The sequence below is a fragment of the Bombina bombina genome, chromosome 9 (genome assembly GCF_027579735.1).
Source record: "Bombina bombina isolate aBomBom1 chromosome 9, aBomBom1.pri, whole genome shotgun sequence".
Taxonomy (NCBI): Eukaryota; Metazoa; Chordata; class Amphibia; order Anura; family Bombinatoridae; genus Bombina; species Bombina bombina.
Genome location: NC_069507.1, coordinates 52966471 through 52984582, shown reverse-complemented (window position 1 = coordinate 52984582; position 18112 = coordinate 52966471). Strand labels below are relative to the sequence as shown.

The window sequence follows — 18112 nt, the reverse complement described above, 5'->3', positions numbered from 1 at the left end:
GCGTGCAAGTGATATTGGGTTATTGCGGCCATTTGCATGCAAGTTAAATTCCGCTCGTATAACAAGTTAAAAGTAAATGCAAATGCATGAGCGCATTCGTGTTTTACACTAGAATGATTACTGAGACTGCAGAGCTCTGGTTTTTAAATAACTGCGATCGTGTTTGCGCAACTTGTAGGTATTAGATTTGTTTTTACTTTTTCTGCTTCATTGAAGTTTATGGGGAATGCGATTTTGCTTTTGTGACTTCTGAAAGTCTATGAGGCAAATTTAACAAAGGTCTTGCGGACCTGGTCCGACAGTGCGGATCAGGTCCGCAAGACCTCGCTGAATGCGGAGGGCAATACGTTCTCCGTATTCAGCATTGCACCAGCAGCTCACAAGAGCTGCTGGTGCAACGCCCCCTGCAGACCTGCAGGGAGTTGTCAATCAACCCGATCGTACTCGATCGGGTTGAATTGCGGCGGTGTCTGTCCGCCTGCTCAGAGCAGGCGGACAGGGTTATGGAGCAGCGGCCTTTAGACCGCTGATCATAAATGCTGTTTCTGGCGAGTCTGAAGACTCGCCAGAAACACGGCCCTTCAAGCTCCATTTGGAGCTTGATAGATAGGCCTCTATTTGTTACCACGACTTTGCAAACACAAAAGCGCAAATCTCTGAGCAAATCCTTTTTACTTCTAGCGGTTTTAACGCTCGAATGCAAACTACCGCTCTACTTATAATCTGGCCCTTTATGGGGTATAAATTGCAAATTTATCAATAATAATATTTAATGATTTTTAATTTTTTCTGCCAGGGAGGACAGTGCTGGGTATCTTGCTGGTTTGGGTACTGTTGGGCTGGAGATATATGAACAGGTACCCAGTCTGGATGCTGTGATCTTGCCAGCGGGGGGACACTGTGGTTTGCTTGCAGGGTCAGCCGCTGCCCTCAAACACCTCAATTCAAAAATCTGTGTGATCGTAAGTCTGTTTATTTTTAACTTGTTCATTAACTCACTGTTTGTGTCTTTACATTAATAGAGTAAGCATTGCTATTATAGTTTATGTACATAATAATAATAATTCATTCAAGCTTGTATTTAATGACTTGTGCACCTTCACAGCAGAAGGTACATAATATTTCAGCCACTTTAAAATAGAATTTATTTCAAAGGGATATGGAAGTCACCATTAAACCCTTAAAGGGACATAAAACCCAGAATTTGTATTCTATGATTAAGTTAGCACACACATTTTTTTAAAAACTTTCTATCTTATTTCTATTATCTATTTTATTTTGTTTCACTTGGCATCCTTTGTTAAAAAGCATACCAAGGTAGTCTCAATGCAATGTACTACAAGGAGAAAGCTTGTATGTATAGTATTGTTGCAAACATGGTTGCCACATAATGCTTATAACACATGCTCACTCCTGAGCCTATCTAGTTATCATCAAATGGAAAGTTTCCACATCAGTTACCAAGAAGTCAATTTGATAACAGAAGTATTTTTAAAATGTTCGCTCTATCAGTGATGATTTTTATGTCCCTTTAAAAAACTATACTTAGATCCTGTGCAACCCATTACTGGTAGTGGTAATTATGCAACAATATAAATACAAGTAACAGCTTATGAGCCATTATACTTGGAGTCCTACAGTGGTATGAGGCAGTTAGTGGCAACTTACAAGAAGTAGTACAAATTATCAACAGTTTTTACATTCTTTGGGAAAAGCCATGTAGCAAATATACCATATGTCAATCATTGCTGTGTCCCCTGCACATTTCATGTTCAGCAGCCTTAGCCGCTTGGAAATCCATTGTTGGTTGGGTTGGTATATCTTGGCTTTTCTATAGTTATTGTTCATATGGTTTAGAATAGGAACCAGTGGTACCCAGTTATAACACAAATGATAATAAATTGGAAAACGTTATGTAGAATCTGATTTAATTCACCTGATTATGACTTATGATTTTTACAGGGTGTTGAATGTGAGAAGTTCCCCATAATACAACAGTCTTTAAAAACAGGTCACTGTTTAACAGAGCACGACTACATCACTCACCCTTTGTATGGAGGTAAGAGGCTTTCTTTGTATTTCTAATTGTGTTGAAACTTTTAAAAATATTAGAGCTCTTTTTAAGTTTTATATGACTACTGACTAGTTGTATTTAAATACAATAATAGTTTTACAGATATATAGCAAAGAGCAAGGGCATAACTAGAAACATATGAACCATTGGGCAATATTAGAGACAATGAGGTCCATTTATCAAGCTCTGAATGGAACTTGAGGGCCCCTATTTCTGGCGAGTCTTCAGACTCGCCAGAAACATCAGTTATGAAGCAGCGGTCTAAAGACCGCTGCTCCATAACCCTGTCCACCTGCTCTGATGAGGCGGATAGGAATCGCCACAATTCAACCCGATCAAGTACAATCGAGTTGATTGACACCTCCCTGCTGGTGGCCGATTAGCCGTGAGTCTGCAGGGGGCAGCATTGCAATGCTGGCGCAATTCTGAATACGGAGAGCGCATTGCTCTCCGCATTCAGCGATGTCTGTCAGACCTGATCCGCACTGTCGGATCAGGTCCGACAGACATTTGATAATTCGGCCTCGTTCTCTTTTCCCCTACCCTACACATATAGGGCTTTTTACCCTACACATATATACAAACTCACATATATAAATGTATGTAATAAAAATTCCTCATAACCATGCTGAAGTATATTGACAGGGACTAGATAAGCTCTTTAGAATTGTGTCCTGACAGTGACCATATACCCTGTGTTCCTGGTAGTTGTGTTCATGTCAAGTAAAACGTAATCAGAGAAATGTTTGAGTCAGTAGATAAAGCCTCTTTATTTTTCAGTTCTCTCTCTTGTTCTATCCCCTGTTTCTGCACATTTTTAAAATGAAGACCAAAGATATTTAAGGCTAATAATCAAAAGTTCTCTGGGCTTGTGAGATTTTCTAAGAAATCTCTCCAGTACTATGAAGCCCCTGTTCTTATTCTTTAAAGTTAGTTTTTACCTTGAGATCAGTGTGTCTTGCAAAGGGGTGTTCCCTGCTTTTAAGTATGGAAAGTGATGCAGAGTTTCATACATTATAACAGAACTCAAAAAAATCCTAATTAAAAAAATGTATACAGCAAATAAATGAAATATTGTAATGAAAATACACAGTAAAAATTGTATTGTTTAATTGCATTAAAAATCTTAATTAAAGTGTTGTGCAAAAATCTAATTTCATGGAAAAATTTAAATTGAAATTATCTAAACATTTTCCCCCTTCAGTTCTCGCTGTTTTTTTCTTACGAACTAAAAAATGTAGAGATTGTGTCAAAATACGCAAAACACTTATTAATTACCCTAATGGAAAAACACATATATTCAAAAACAGAGGCGATTGTAAATTTCTACAGGGAGTGCAGAATTATTAGGCAAATTAGTATTTTGACCACATCATCCTCTTTATGCATGTTGTCTTACTCCAAGCTGTATAGGCTTGAAAGCCTACTACCAATTAAGCATATTAGGTGATGTGCATCTCTGTAATGAGAAGGGGTGTGGTCTAATGACATCAACACCCTATATCAGGTGTGCATAATTATTAGGCAACTTCCTTTCCTTTGGCAAAATGGGTCAAAAGAAGGACTTGACAGGCTCAGAAAAGTCAAAAATAGTGAGATATCTTGCAGAGGGATGCAGCACTCTTAAAATTGCAAAGCTTCTGAAGCGTGATCATCGAACAATCAAGCGTTTCATTCAAAATAGTCAACAGGGTCGCAAGAAGCGTGTGGAAAAACCAAGGCGCAAAATAACTGCCCATGAACTGAGAAAAGTCAAGCGTGCAGCTGCCAAGATGCCACTTGCCACCAGTTTGTCCATATTTCAGAGCTGCAACATCACTGGAGTGCCCAAAAGCACAAGGTGTGCAATACTCAGAGACATGGCCAAGGTAAGAAAGGCAGAAAGACGACCACCACTGAACAAGACACACAAGCTGAAACGTCAAGACTGGGCCAAGAAATATCTCAAGACTGATTTTTCTAAGGTTTTATGGACTGATGAAATGAGAGTGAGTCTTGATGGGCCAGATGGATGGGCCTGTGGCTGGATTGGTAAAGGGCAGAGAGCTCCAGTCCGACTCAGATGCCAGCAAGGTGGAGGTGGAGTACTGGTTTGGGCTGGTATCATCAAAGATGAGCTTGTGGGGCCTTTTCGGGTTGAGGATGGAGTCAAGCTCAACTCCCAGTCCTACTGCCAGTTTCTGGAAGACACCTTCTTCAAGCAGTGGTACAGGAAGAAGTCTGCATCCTTCAAGAAAAACATGATTTTCATGCAGGACAATGCTCCATCACACGCGTCCAAGTACTCCACAGCGTGGCTGGCAAGAAAGGGTATAAAAGAAGAAAATCTAATGACATGGCCTCCTTGTTCACCTGATCTGAACCCCATTGAGAACCTGTGGTCCATCATCAAATGTGAAATTTACAAGGAGAGAAAACAGTACACCTCTCTGAACAGTGTCTGGGAGGCTGTGGTTGCTGCTGCACGCAATGTTGATGGTGAACAGATCAAAACACTGACAGAATCCATGGATGGCAGGCTTTTGAGTGTCCTTGCAAAGAAAGGTGGCTATATTGGTCACTGATTTGTTTTTGTTTTGTTTTTGAATGTCAGAAATGTATATTTGTGAATGTTGAGATGTTATATTGGTTTCACTGGTAAAAATAAATAATTGAAATGGGTATATATTTGTTTTTTGTTAAGTTGCCTAATAATTATGCACAGTAATAGTCACCTGCACACACAGATATCCCCCTAAAATAGCTATAACTAAAAACAAACTAAAAACTACTTCCAGCTTTGATATTCAGCTTTGATATTAATGAGTTTTTTGGGTTCATTGAGAACATGGTTGTTGTTCAATAATAAAATTAATCCTCAAAAATACAACTTGCCTAATAATTCTGCACTCCCTGTATTTGCTAGCTGTAGGATTTAATTTTAAACTGCGCCACTGCTCCCTGCTAAATTCGCTCTCCCTGACAAATGTTCCCTTTCCAGTGAGCTCCATGGGACAGCCCATTTTTTAAAGATAATTGTATGAGGGCTGCCCCTGCAAGTGTCAAAGTTTTTTTCCCTTCATGCTAGGCAAACTTTTGATAATCTGGCCCTTACTTTGATGTAGTGCTCACTCCCTATACGGCTAGGGAGACTGATGGGCACTAACTGAAGTAACCTGTGTATTAATAATTGTCTTTCTAGCCACATAGGAATAACACATCCCACTGAAGTCAATGACTTGGGTAATACAACATCTGATTGGCTGAATCAGCTCAAAAATCTATTGGAAAGAAAATGATAGAAAATCAGGACATGCTGCTGCGAAATACATACTTTTTAATTTTTGTTTTGTTTGATTTTACAAAAATAAGGAAAGCACATTTTTTTAACACACATCTTAACATTGAATGGGCAAGAATTAAAGTCATACACTTCAAGGTACATAACCATTCTTATACAGCATACAATTTTAATCAACTTTCCAATTTTGTACTGTTATCTAATTTTCTCAGTTCTTTTGGTATCCTTTGTTGAAAAGCATGCCTAGGTAGGTTCAGGAGGTGGGATCTAGCTGCTGATTGGTAGCAGCACATATATAACTCGTCATTTTCTTACCTATAAGTTTGTCTAGCTCCCAGTAATGCATTGCTGCTCCTTTAACAAAGGACGTCAAGAGAATGAAACAAAATTGATAATAGAAGTAAATTGTAAAGTTGTTTAAAAATGTATATTCCATCTGATCTATGAAAGACATTTTTTTTTGTTTTGTGTCGTTTTAATGACTTTTTAATAGACAAGCATAGTCACTAAGTATTAAATATGCCAGCTGTAATCCTTGTGTGTAGTTCACAATAATATGTTCTGATTTATGAAACTTTCACATCTGTTCTGTGTTGCAGCAGCTCTGAGATATAAATCTAATTAAGACATTAAACATGTTTTTTATTTCACAATTGTACTGAATTCTTAGTCATAATACAAGGGTTCTTAAATACAATTTCCGTATAGCACAAATCTTATAGGATGTTTAAAATTCTACATTTAATATCTTCTAGAACACAGCTAGACATGTTTCCTTTTTATATTTAACCCCTGATTAAAGTATGAAAATTGGACTTGCAAAATAAAGATATAATTATTTGTGTCTTGCTAGATATGGTTGAGGTACAAGGTTATTTTTTTTGTGTTACAGAAAGAGCATTTCACTCTCTTAGATTAAATGTTGGTAAAAAGTGCTGTTATTTTTAAAAATATTCTCTTATCTGATTTTCAGAGCTGGGAGGACCTTCCTTTGGTGTCAATACATTGAAGTTGACCAAGAAACTTGTAGACCAAGTGATATCGGTGAGGTGGGTACAATACATACTTATATAGTAAGTACTTACTGTAGTGAGCCTTAGGAATATTGTACGTACTGTAGTGAGCGTTAGGAATATTGTACTTACTGTAGTGAGCCTTAGGAACATTGTACTTACTGTAGTGAGCCTTATGAACATTATAATTACTGTAGTGAGCCTTAGAAATATAGTACTTACTGTAGTGAGCCTTAGAAATATTATACTTACTGTAGTGAACCTAAGGAACTTTGTACTTTTTGTAGTAAACGTTAGGAACATTGCACTTACTGTAGTGAGCCTTAGGAACATTGTACTTGCTGAAGTGAGCCTTAGGAATATCGTACTTGCTGAAGTGAGCCTTAGGAATATTGTACTTACTGTACTGAGCCTAAGGAACATTGTTCTTACTTTAGTGAGCCTTAGGAACATTGTACTTACTTTAGTGAGCCTTAGGAACATTGTACTTACTTTAGTGAGCCTAAGGAACATTGTACTTACTTTAGTGAGCCTTAGGAATATTGTACTTACTGTAGTGAGCCTTAGGAATATTGTACTTACTGTAGTGAGCCTTAGGAACATTGTACTTACTGTAGTGAGCCTTAGGAATATTGTACTTACTGTAGTGAGCCTTAGGAACATTGTACTTACTGTAGTGAGCCTTAGAAATATAGTACTTACTGTAGTGAGCCATAGAATATTATACTTACTGTAGTGAGCCTAAGGAACTTTGTACTTTTTGTAGTAAACTTTAGGAACATTGCACTTACTTTAGTGAGCTTTGGGAACATTGTACTTACTGTTGTGAGCCTTAGGAATATCGTACTTGCTGAAGTGAGCCTTAGGAATATTGTACTTACTGTACTGAGCCTAAGGAACATTGTTCTTACTTTAGTGAGCCTTAGGAACATTGTACTTACTTTAGTGAGCCTAAGGAACATTGTACTTACTTTAGTGAGCCTTAGGAATATTGTACTTACTGTAGTGAGCCTTAGGAATATTGTACTTACTGTAGTGAGCCTTAGGAACATTGTACTTACTGTAGTGAGCCTTAGGAATATTGTACTTACTGTAGTGAGCCTTAGGAACATTGTACTTACTGTAGTGAGCCTTAGAAATATAGTACTTACTGTAGTGAGCCATAGAATATTATACTTACTGTAGTGAGCCTAAGGAACTTTGTACTTTTTGTAGTAAACTTTAGGAACATTGCACTTACTTTAGTGAGCTTTGGGAACATTGTACTTACTGTTGTGAGCCTTAGGAACATTGTACTTACTGTAGTGAGCCTTAGGAATATTGTACTTACTGTAGTGAGCCTTAGGAACATTGGACTTACTGTAATGAGCCTTAGGAATATTGTACTTACTGTAGTGATCCTTGGGAATATTGTACTTACTGTAGTGACCCTTGGGAGTATTGTACTTACTGTAATGAGCCTTAGGAATATTGTACTTACTGTAGTGAGCCTTGGGAATATTGTACTTACTGTAGTGAGCCTTAGGAACATTGTACTTTCTGTAGTGAGACTAAGGAACATTGCACTTACTGTAATGATACTTAGGAATATTGTACTTACTTTAGTGAACCTTAGGAACATTGTACTTACTGTAGTGAGCCTTAGGGATATTGTACTTACTGTAGTGAGCCTTAGGAATACTATACTTACTGTTGTGAGCCTTAGGAACTTTGTACTTACTGTAGTGAGCCTTAGGAACATTGTACTTACTTTAGTGAGCCTTAGGAACTTTGTACTTACTGTAGTGAGCCTTAGGAACATTGTACTTACTGTAATAAGCCTTAGGAATATTGTACTTACTGTAGTGAGCCTTGGGAATATTGTACTTACTGTAGTGACCCTTAAGAACATTGTACTTTCTGTAGTGAGACTAAGGAACATTGAACTTACTGTAATGATCCTTAGGAATATGGTACTTACTGTAGTGAAACTTAGGAACATTGTACTTACTGTAGTGAGCCTTAGGAACATTGTACTTACTGTAGTGAGCCTTAGGAATATTGTACTTACTTTAGTGAGCCTAAGGAACATTGTACTTATTGTAATGAGCCTTAGGAATATTGTACTTACTGTAATGAGCCTTAGGAACATTGTACTTACTGTAATGAGCCTTAGGAATATTGTAGTTACTGTAGTGAGCCGTGGGAATATTTTACTTACTGTAGTGAGCCTTAGGAATATTGTACTTACTGTAATGAGCCTTAGGAATATTGTACTTACTGTAGTGAGCCTTGGGAATATTGTTCTTACTGTAGTGAGCCTTGGGAACATTGTACATTCTGTAGTGAGACTAAGGAACATTGAACTATAATGATCCTTAGGAATATTGTACTTACTGTAATGATCCTTAGGAATATTGTACTTACTGTAGTGAACCTTAGGAACATTGTACTTACTGTAGTGAGCCTTAGGAACATTGTACTTACTGTAGTGAGCCTTATGAACATTATACTTACTGTAGTGCGCCTTAGAAATATAGTACTTACTGTAGTGAGCCTTAGAAATATTATACTTACTGTAGTGAACCTAAGGAACTTTGTACTTTTTGTAGTAAACGTTAGGAACATTGCACTTACTGTAGTGAGCCTTAGGAACATTGTACTTGCTGAAGTGAGCCTTAGGAATATCGTACTTGCTGAAGTGAGCCTTAGGAATATTGTACTTACTGTACTGAGCCTAAGGAACATTGTTCTTACTTTAGTGAGCCTTAGGAACATTGTACTTACTTTAGTGAGCCTTAGGAACATTGTACTTACTTTAGTGAGCCTAAGGAACATTGTACTTACTTTAGTGAGCCTTAGGAATATTGTACTTACTGTAGTGAGCCTTAGGAATATTGTACTTACTGTAGTGAGCCTTAGGAACATTGTACTTACTGTAGTGAGCCTTAGGAATATTGTACTTACTGTAGTGAGCCTTAGGAACATTGTACTTACTGTAGTGAGCCTTAGAAATATAGTACTTACTGTAGTGAGCCATAGAATATTATACTTACTGTAGTGAGCCTAAGGAACTTTCTACTTTTTGTAGTAAACTTTAGGAACATTGCACTTACTTTAGTGAGCTTTGGGAACATTGTACTTACTGTTGTGAGCCTTAGGAACATTGTACTTACTGTAGTGAGCCTTAGGAATATTGTACTTACTGTAGTGAGCCTTAGGAACATTGGACTTACTGTAATGAGCCTTAGGAATATTGTACTTACTGTAGTGATCCTTGGGAATATTGTACTTACTGTAGTGACCCTTGGGAATATTGTACTTACTGTAATGAGCCTTAGGAATATTGTACTTACTGTAGTGAGCCTTGGGAATATTGTACTTACTGTAGTGAGCCTTAAGAACATTGTACTTTCTGTAGTGAGACTAAGGAACATTGCACTTACTGTAATGATACTTAGGAATATTGTACTTACTTTAGTGAACCTTAGGAACATTGTACTTACTGTAGTGAGCCTTAGGGATATTGTACTTACTGTAGTGAGCCTTAGGAACATTGTACTTACTGTAGTGAGCCTTAGGAATACTATACTTACTGTTGTGAGCCTTAGGAACTTTGTACTTACTGTAGTGAGCCTTAGGAACATTGTACTTACTTTAGTGAGCCTTAGGAACTTTGTACTTACTGTAGTGAGCCTTAGGAACATTGTACTTACTGTAATAAGCCTTAGGAATATTGTACTTACTGTAGTGAGCCTTGGGAATATTGTACTTACTGTAGTGACCCTTAAGAACATTGAACTTTCTGTAGTGAGACTAAGGAACATTGAACTTACTGTAATGATCCTTAGGAATATTGTACTTACTATAATGATCCTTAGGAATATGGTACTTACTGTAGTGAAACTTAGGAACATTGTACTTACTGTAGTGAGCCTTAGGAAAATTGTATTTACTGTAGTGAGCCTTAGGAATATTGTACTTACTTTAGTGAGCCTAAGGAACATTGTACTTATTGTAATGAGCCTTAGGAATATTGTACTTACTGTAATGAGCCTTAGGAACATTGTACTTACTGTAATGAGCCTTAGGAATATTGTAGTTACTGTAGTGAGCCGTGGGAATATTTTACTTACTGTAGTGAGCCTTAGGAATATTGTACTTACTGTAATGAGCCTTAGGAATATTGTACTTACTGTAGTGAGCCTTGGGAATATTGTACTTACTGTAGTGAGCCTTAGGAACATTGTACATTCTGTAGTGAGACTAAGGAACATTGAACTTACTATAATGATCCTTAGGAATATTGTACTTACTGTAATGATCCTTAGGAATATTGTACTTACTGTAGTGAACCTTAGGAACATTGTACTTACTGTAGTGAGCCTTAGGAATATTGTACTTACTTTAATGAGCCTAAGGAACATTGTACTTACTGTAGTGAGCCTTAGGAATATTGTACTTACTGTAATGAGCCTTAAGAATATTGTACTTACTGTAGTGAGCCTAAATAACATTGTACTTACTGCAGTGAGCCTTAGGAACATTGCACTTACTGTAGTGAGCCTTAGGAACATTGCACTTACTGTAGTGAGCCTTAGGAACATTGTACTTACTGCAGTGAGCCTTAGGAACATTGCACTTACTGTAGTGAGCCTTAGGAACATTGCACTTACTGTAGTGAGCCTTAGGAACATTGTACTTACTGTAGTGAGCCTTAGGAACATTGTACTTACTGTAGTGAGCCTTAGGAACATTGTACTTACTGTAGTGAGCCTTAGGAACATTGCACTTACTGTAGTGAGCCTTAGGAACATTGTACTTACTGTAGTGAGCCTTAGGAACATTGCACTTACTGTAGTGAGCCTTAGGAACATTGTACTTACTGTAGTGAGCCTTAGGAACATTGTACTTACTGTAGTGAGCCTTAGGAGCCAAAGAAACTTAAAACACCCTGGGCAGAAAGGGAAACCATAACATACAGCATCTGCACAGTTACAGAGAAAGGCAGTAACATTTCATATAAACATGTTAAACAATATAAACAAATAATGATAGACGTATAACAAACACAAATTATAGCTTGGGGGGCTTAAATTGTTTATAAAATTGTATTAAATGTAGAATCTATATATATCTGCACATGGAAATGTTACAGAGATCAATACTAGAAATGTGCATCTGGGCTTTTCTGATTAATTGAGTTGTTTGATATATTTACAGCCGAATACATTATTGGATGAAACAGACAAAACACAAATGATTGCGTGATGATATTGATTTGTTCTTTCATTCATGCCGTTTGGCGCCATAAAAAGTTGCAGGAATGAGGGGAAGAAGTTATATTGTTTGGTTAATAAGCTCCTTTGTTTGTAATGATGTCCAGGGGGTCTGACCATTTATTTGTCCAACATCCCCTGTCCAATCCTGTCATAGTATTGCTAATGACTGATGTTAGGGACAGCCAATCAGGCACTCAATGCTGGATATTATTCATACAGTATTTGCATGTTCTTTTAACATTGAAAGATAGGTTCTTTTAATTGTTCAAATCATATAATGTAAGACTTTTGTTAATATTAATTGTCTTTATTAGATAATAAAGGTAACAAATTTAAATCTAATATTCGTCCGAATGGTATTCCTGTATGGATGAAATTCAGCCGAACCGAATTTTAAAAATGTGAAACAAATCTTTTGGATGTGTAGTTCTTTGTAGCTTTATGCTATGCTTTCTTAAAGGGATATGAAACCCAAATGTTTTCTTACATGATTCAGATAGAGCATGCAATTTTAAGCAACTTTATAATTTACTCCTATTATCAATTTTTCTTCTTTCGCTTGGTATCTTTATTTGAAAAAGCAGGAATGTAAGCATAGGAACTGGCCCATTTTTGGTTCAGCGCCTGGGTAGCGCTTGCTGATTGGTGCTTACATTTTTTTTGATCAGTTGTAATTTTCTGCAAATAAATGCTCTAAAGGACAATATTTTTATTTGGGATAAATGTTGTCAGTAGTTTATAGAAAAAAACAAAAATGTTAATTTTACCCAAACACATACCTATAAATACTAAAACCAGAGAAACTGGTAATTTTGCAACAGTCTCTTTTTTTTTCTTTCCCAGAGCTGTATTTATATATATATATATATATATATATATATATATATATATATATATATATATATATATATATATATATATATATATATATATATATATATATATATATATATAGCACATATTAACCTACTTAAAAAAGACCTTACTTTCTGTTCCACAAACGGTCTAGACAAATTTGAGTTTTTAAAGAACCTGAATCTGTATGCAAGAAAAATTATCCTTAAAAAAATGTGGGGTGATAGATCTGGTAAAGAACAAGAAGGTGATAGTCAAGACTCTGTAGCTATTGCAAATCTTGTATCCTTGTTAGAAGAACAAGAGGGACAAACAATAGAAACAAGCTATCCAAAAAAGACTATTTTTAAACCATCCTCTAAAAAATAAATGCCCCAATTATCCTTATCACCTAGTGTACACACGTTTGTAAGATGTGTAGAACAAGATGTAGGGAACATTGGTATGAGAGGTATAGTTAGTGACAATCTATCTAATCAGGAAAGGAAAGCACTTAAAGATCTCATGGGTAAGAAAGACCTTCAGATTAAACCCTCTGATAAGGGAGGTGACATTGTGATCTTTGATCAAGATAGTTATATGAAGGATGTATTAAGACAACTTCATATAAAAGAGCAATATGAAGAGGTCTCTCGACTCATCTTTGAAAAATCATGTGATGAGCTTAACTTCCTATTAAATAGTGCAAGAGACCAAGGAAACATAACTAAAAAAGAATAGGATTTTCTTGTTAATCCATACCCCATTGTACCCATGCTCTATTGCATCCCAAAACTGCATAAATATATGAAGAACCCACTAGGACTCTTCATAGTGTCTGGCATGGGTGGACCTACTGAAGGGATCAGTAGATATATAGATTTCTATCTACTACCCTTCCTTACTGAATTGTCCTCCTATGTACAGGACACTGGTGATGTCCTGAGGAGACTGGATAAGATAGTGGGAATGAAACCAAAGCGCCTAACCTAACGGAGGCTGGGGTACTAGTATTATAAAATTTAATTATAAAATTAGATGCTTTATTTATATATAATACAATGCATAGAAATAAAAAACAAAAAACATGGATCCATTTATTCAATAAAACATTAGTTACAGTGGTTTAACACATATAAACATATAAAATCAGTTAGTATGATAATACATGCAAACAAACAGATGCTTTTAAGTATCCGTCCCTCGCTTGTTCTAAACTGGCAAAAATTTAATGAATATAATGTTGTGCTCAACACTTAAAATTAAATTTTGCATGAAACAGTGTTCAGCAAAATAGTTGTGTCCAGCAGAAATTGAAAATGAAAAATTAGAAATTAGTGTGTCCAACAAAGGTCAATGTATCCTGCAAAAGTAAGCCATCAAATTCCAAATCCAAAGTGATCCGTGTAAAACTGTTTAGTGTCCAATGAAAAAATACAATAATATATAAATATAAAGTGACCAGTGATTGTGTCCAGTGATTTTTTTTTTTTTTTAAAAAGAGGTATAAAAAAGTATAAAAAATGTGTAAAAAGTGTCCTTAACCACTCGTATATCCGGCGTTATATTGAAGAAATATGTGATTGCTTTGTTTTCAGTTACTCAATCAAACATCATCACACTTTAAAAAAATGAATGAGAGAGCTAAGGAGAAAATTGTGTAGTCTAACTCCTTAAGTAGAGTGTAATGAGTCAATGATATTCTCAATATTCAGCTCTCTTGAAGAGTATATAAAAGTTCCTTGATTGGTCCTTCTATAAAAAGAAAGGAACAATAGTGTAGATCGTTTAAAGTTTAAAATATAGATGAAAATAAGCCTACCAGACTGGATAAGGTAACAATTGACTCAGATACACTTCTTCTTACCTTGGATGTGGAATCACTGTACTCTATCCCACATAAGGTGGGTTTGGATGCAGCAAAACATTTTCTGATGCTGCAAGGAGAGGAATACAGTGATAACACTAACCTAGTACTTAAGATGTTGGAATTTGTTTTAACTAACAATATATTCATGTTTGATGGCAGGTACTACAGACAGTTGCGAGGGACAGCTATGGGTGCAGCATGCGCCCCCACCTATGCCTGTTTACATATAGGCGTATGGGAAACAGTGGATGTTTTCTAGGGGTTGGACCAATGGGTGGAGGCGCATGTCGCCCTATGGCTAAGATTTGTGGATGACATTTTGGTGCTGTGGAAAGGTGATGTGGTGTCTGCAGGCTTATTTGTAGAAAAACTAAATAGCAACAATAGGAACTTATACCTGACCATATCAGGTTAGTGACAAGGAAGCAACATTCCTAGACTTAAAGATTACCATGAATAATGTGACGCTACAAACTAAGGTTTATCGTAAAGAGACAGCAACCAAACGCCTGTTGCACGCATCCAGTCACCAATCAGAATCTCTAAAAAACAGGATACCTGTAGGACAGTTTTTAAGACTTAAACAGTGTTGTTCTACAGAGTTAGACTTTGAGGAACAGGCCGCTGAAATGGCACAAAGGTTTTTACAAAGGGGATACTCAAGAAAGCAGATACACAAAGGTTGGATTAGGGCTAGACAGACCCCGAGAAATCAGCTTCTGTATAAGCACAGAGATTCACAGGTTGAAAAGAACCAAATTCGATTAATAACAAGGTATAACTCCCACTGGGATAAACCCCAGAAATCTTTTCTCAACCTTTAACTCCCTTCTACGTCCGCCTGCCCCCCCGCCCACTACCAACCTCACTGCTCAGATTATTGCTGATCACTTCAAAAATAAAATTGACACCATTAGAAAAGATATCTGCACCTCACACCCCTCAAACACAGCAATCATACCCACCCCTTCTATTAACAAAAATCTATGCTACTTCCCTCCTGTAACAAAGGGAGAAGTCTCTGCACTCTTATCGTTGGCTCATCTCCCAACCTGCCCACTTGACCCTATTCCTTCATGACTTATTCCCTCTCTCTCTGCTTCACTAAACCCTACCCTAACTCATCTCTTTAACCAATCTCTCACTGCTGACACATTTCCTGACACATTCAAGCATGCGTCAATCATACCAATCCTAAAAAAGCCCTTGCTTGACACCTCCTTGCCTTCTATCGACCGGTCTCCTTACTTCCCTTTGCTTCAAAATTATTGGAACATCTAGTTTATAATCGACTAACCCAATTTCTCACAACTAACTCCTTACTTGATCCACTACAATCTGGTTTCTGCACTAAACACTCAACAGAAATCGCTCTTGCTAAAGTAACAAATGACCTGTTATCAGCTAAAGCAAAAGGCCATTACTCCTTACTAATTCTTCTTGACCTGTCCGCAGCTTTTGAAACAGTTGACCATCCTCTACTCCTAAAAATACTACATTCATTTGGCATCCGAGACACAGCCCTCTCCTGGTTTGCATCATATCTGTCAAACCGCTCGTTTTCAGTTTCCTTTAACAACATATCTTGTGATCCTATGCCTCTCTCAGTTGGAGAACCGCAAGGCTCTGTCTGTGGCCCCTTGCTTCTCTCTCTCTATATATCCTGCCCTGGAAAACTTATAGCCTCCTTTGGATTCCAGTACCACTTATATGCTGATGATACCCAAATCTATCTTTCCTCTCCTGATATCTTTCCCTCTTTACTCAACCAGATTTCTGACTGCCTCTCTGCAATTTCCTCTTAGATGTCTTCACACTACCTCCAACTCAACCTGTCCAAAACTGAGCTGCTTCTTATCCCCCCCCTCTTTGAGACATCCAATACCTGACATTTCTCTGTCGGTTGGAGACTCTATTCTCAACACCTCACCCCAGGTCCGCTGTCTTGGGGTCACACTAGACTCAGAAGTCACATATACAAGCGCTTACCAAATCCTGCCGTTCACACCTACGCAGCATTTCCAGAATTCATCCCTTCCTTACTCAAAAAACTACAAAAATACTTATTCATTCCCTCATTTTGTCACGCATTGATTATTGCAATCTACTCCTAAATGGCCTTCAAAAAAACACCACCTCTCCTCCCTCCAATCTATTATGAATGCTGCTGCTAGACTCATCCACCTAAGTCGCCGATCTACATCAGCTGCTCCGCTCTGCCAGTCTCTACACTGGCTCCCCATACACTCCAGAATACAATTTAAAGTATTAACCCTAACTTACAAAGCACTCAACAGTCTAACTCCAAACTATATTTCCTCTCTCATTGTGAAATATTCCCCATCCCATCCTCTTCGATCAACCTCTGACCTACGTCTCTACACTCCTGTTATCTCTACGTCCCACTCCCACCTCCAAGACTTTGCACATGCTGCTCCTGTCCTCTGGAACTCTCTACCCCACTCCATAAGACTGTCTCCAACCTTGTATAGCTTCAGCCGCTCCTTGAAATCTCACCTATTCAGAGAGGCTTACCATCTCTCCTCCATCCCTCATCCGAACCAAACTAATACATGTACATGAACTGCCTGACTCACTGCTGCAAATACAACTGATTTAACAAGCTACCCCAACCTTATGTCTCTGCACCCTTAACCTATAGAATGTGAGCTCTCCAGAGCAGGGCCCTCTTCCTCCTGTACTAGATTTGTTTAGTTTTGTTATGTTTTGTATTTTATCACAAATCTTTGTCATTGTATACCCCTATCATTGTACCCAGCGCTACGCAATTTGGCGGCGCTTTACAAATAAATGATGATAATAATAATAATCTCCGTGGGATATTAAAAAAACACTGGCACATCTTGTCCAGCGATAGCTCAGTCTCCAGATATATAGCTGAATACCCATTAATGACTGCTAAAAGAGCTCCAAGCATAAGAGATAAGTTAGTGCATAGTGAATTTCAAAAAGAGGTTCCAAAAAATTGGCTAACAAAATCACAAGAAGTGAAAGGCTGTCAATCGTGTGGTCACTGTGTATACTGTAAATACATAGAGAAAGCATCCAATTTTTGCACAGAATCATCTGAACAAGTCTATTATATAAACGAAATAATTTTTTGCAACACAAATAATGTGATTTACCTGCTATATTGCATAGGGACAGCATCAAGGACAAGGATCAGGATAGTCCGGTGGCTAGACATTTTCAAGAGCTCCATAACTCTGATGTCATACAGCTAAAAGTGCTAGAAATTAAACATATTAGGCCAAAAAGTAGAGGGGGTAATGTTGATAAAATATTACTCCAGTATGAGTCACGCTGGATGTATAGACTCAACACTCTGTCCCCCACAGGCCTTAATGAAAAAATAGACTATGGCCTCTAGTTATCATGGTCTGGTGGACCTGATCCGATACTGCGGATCAGGTCATCCAGACCTCGCTGAATACGACGAGCAATACGCTCGCCGTATTCAGCATTGCACCAGCAGCTCACAAGAGCTGCTGGTGCAACGCCGACCCCTGCAGATTTGCGGCCAATCGGCCACCAGCAGGGAGGTGTCAATCAACCCAATCATACTCGATCGGGTTGTATTGTGGTGATGTTTGTCCGCCTGCTCACACGCCAGAAACACGGGTCATCAAGCTCCATACGGAGCTTGATACATATGCCCCTATGCCTGCTTTTTGTGATTTTTTGAATTGTTGATTTTTCTATGTAAATGTATAAATATACATACTAGATTTATTGAAATATGAGATGTGAGGTACAATG

The 18112-nt window shown here is 37.6% G+C and overlaps 1 protein-coding gene across 5 annotated transcripts in view; it reads left to right on the top strand.

Moving 5' to 3' along the window:
* LOC128639875 (L-threonine ammonia-lyase-like) overlaps window positions 1-18112 on the top strand; it is a 113104-nt gene that overhangs the window by 57143 nt on the left and 37849 nt on the right. For all 5 annotated transcript variants that reach the window (XM_053692099.1, XM_053692097.1, XM_053692098.1 and 2 more), the window contains 3 exons: window positions 797-962; window positions 1963-2059; window positions 6328-6403. In XM_053692099.1, coding sequence (XP_053548074.1) covers window positions 797-962; window positions 1963-2059; window positions 6328-6403 — 339 coding nt within the window. The remainder of the gene's footprint in view (window positions 1-796; window positions 963-1962; window positions 2060-6327; window positions 6404-18112) is intronic.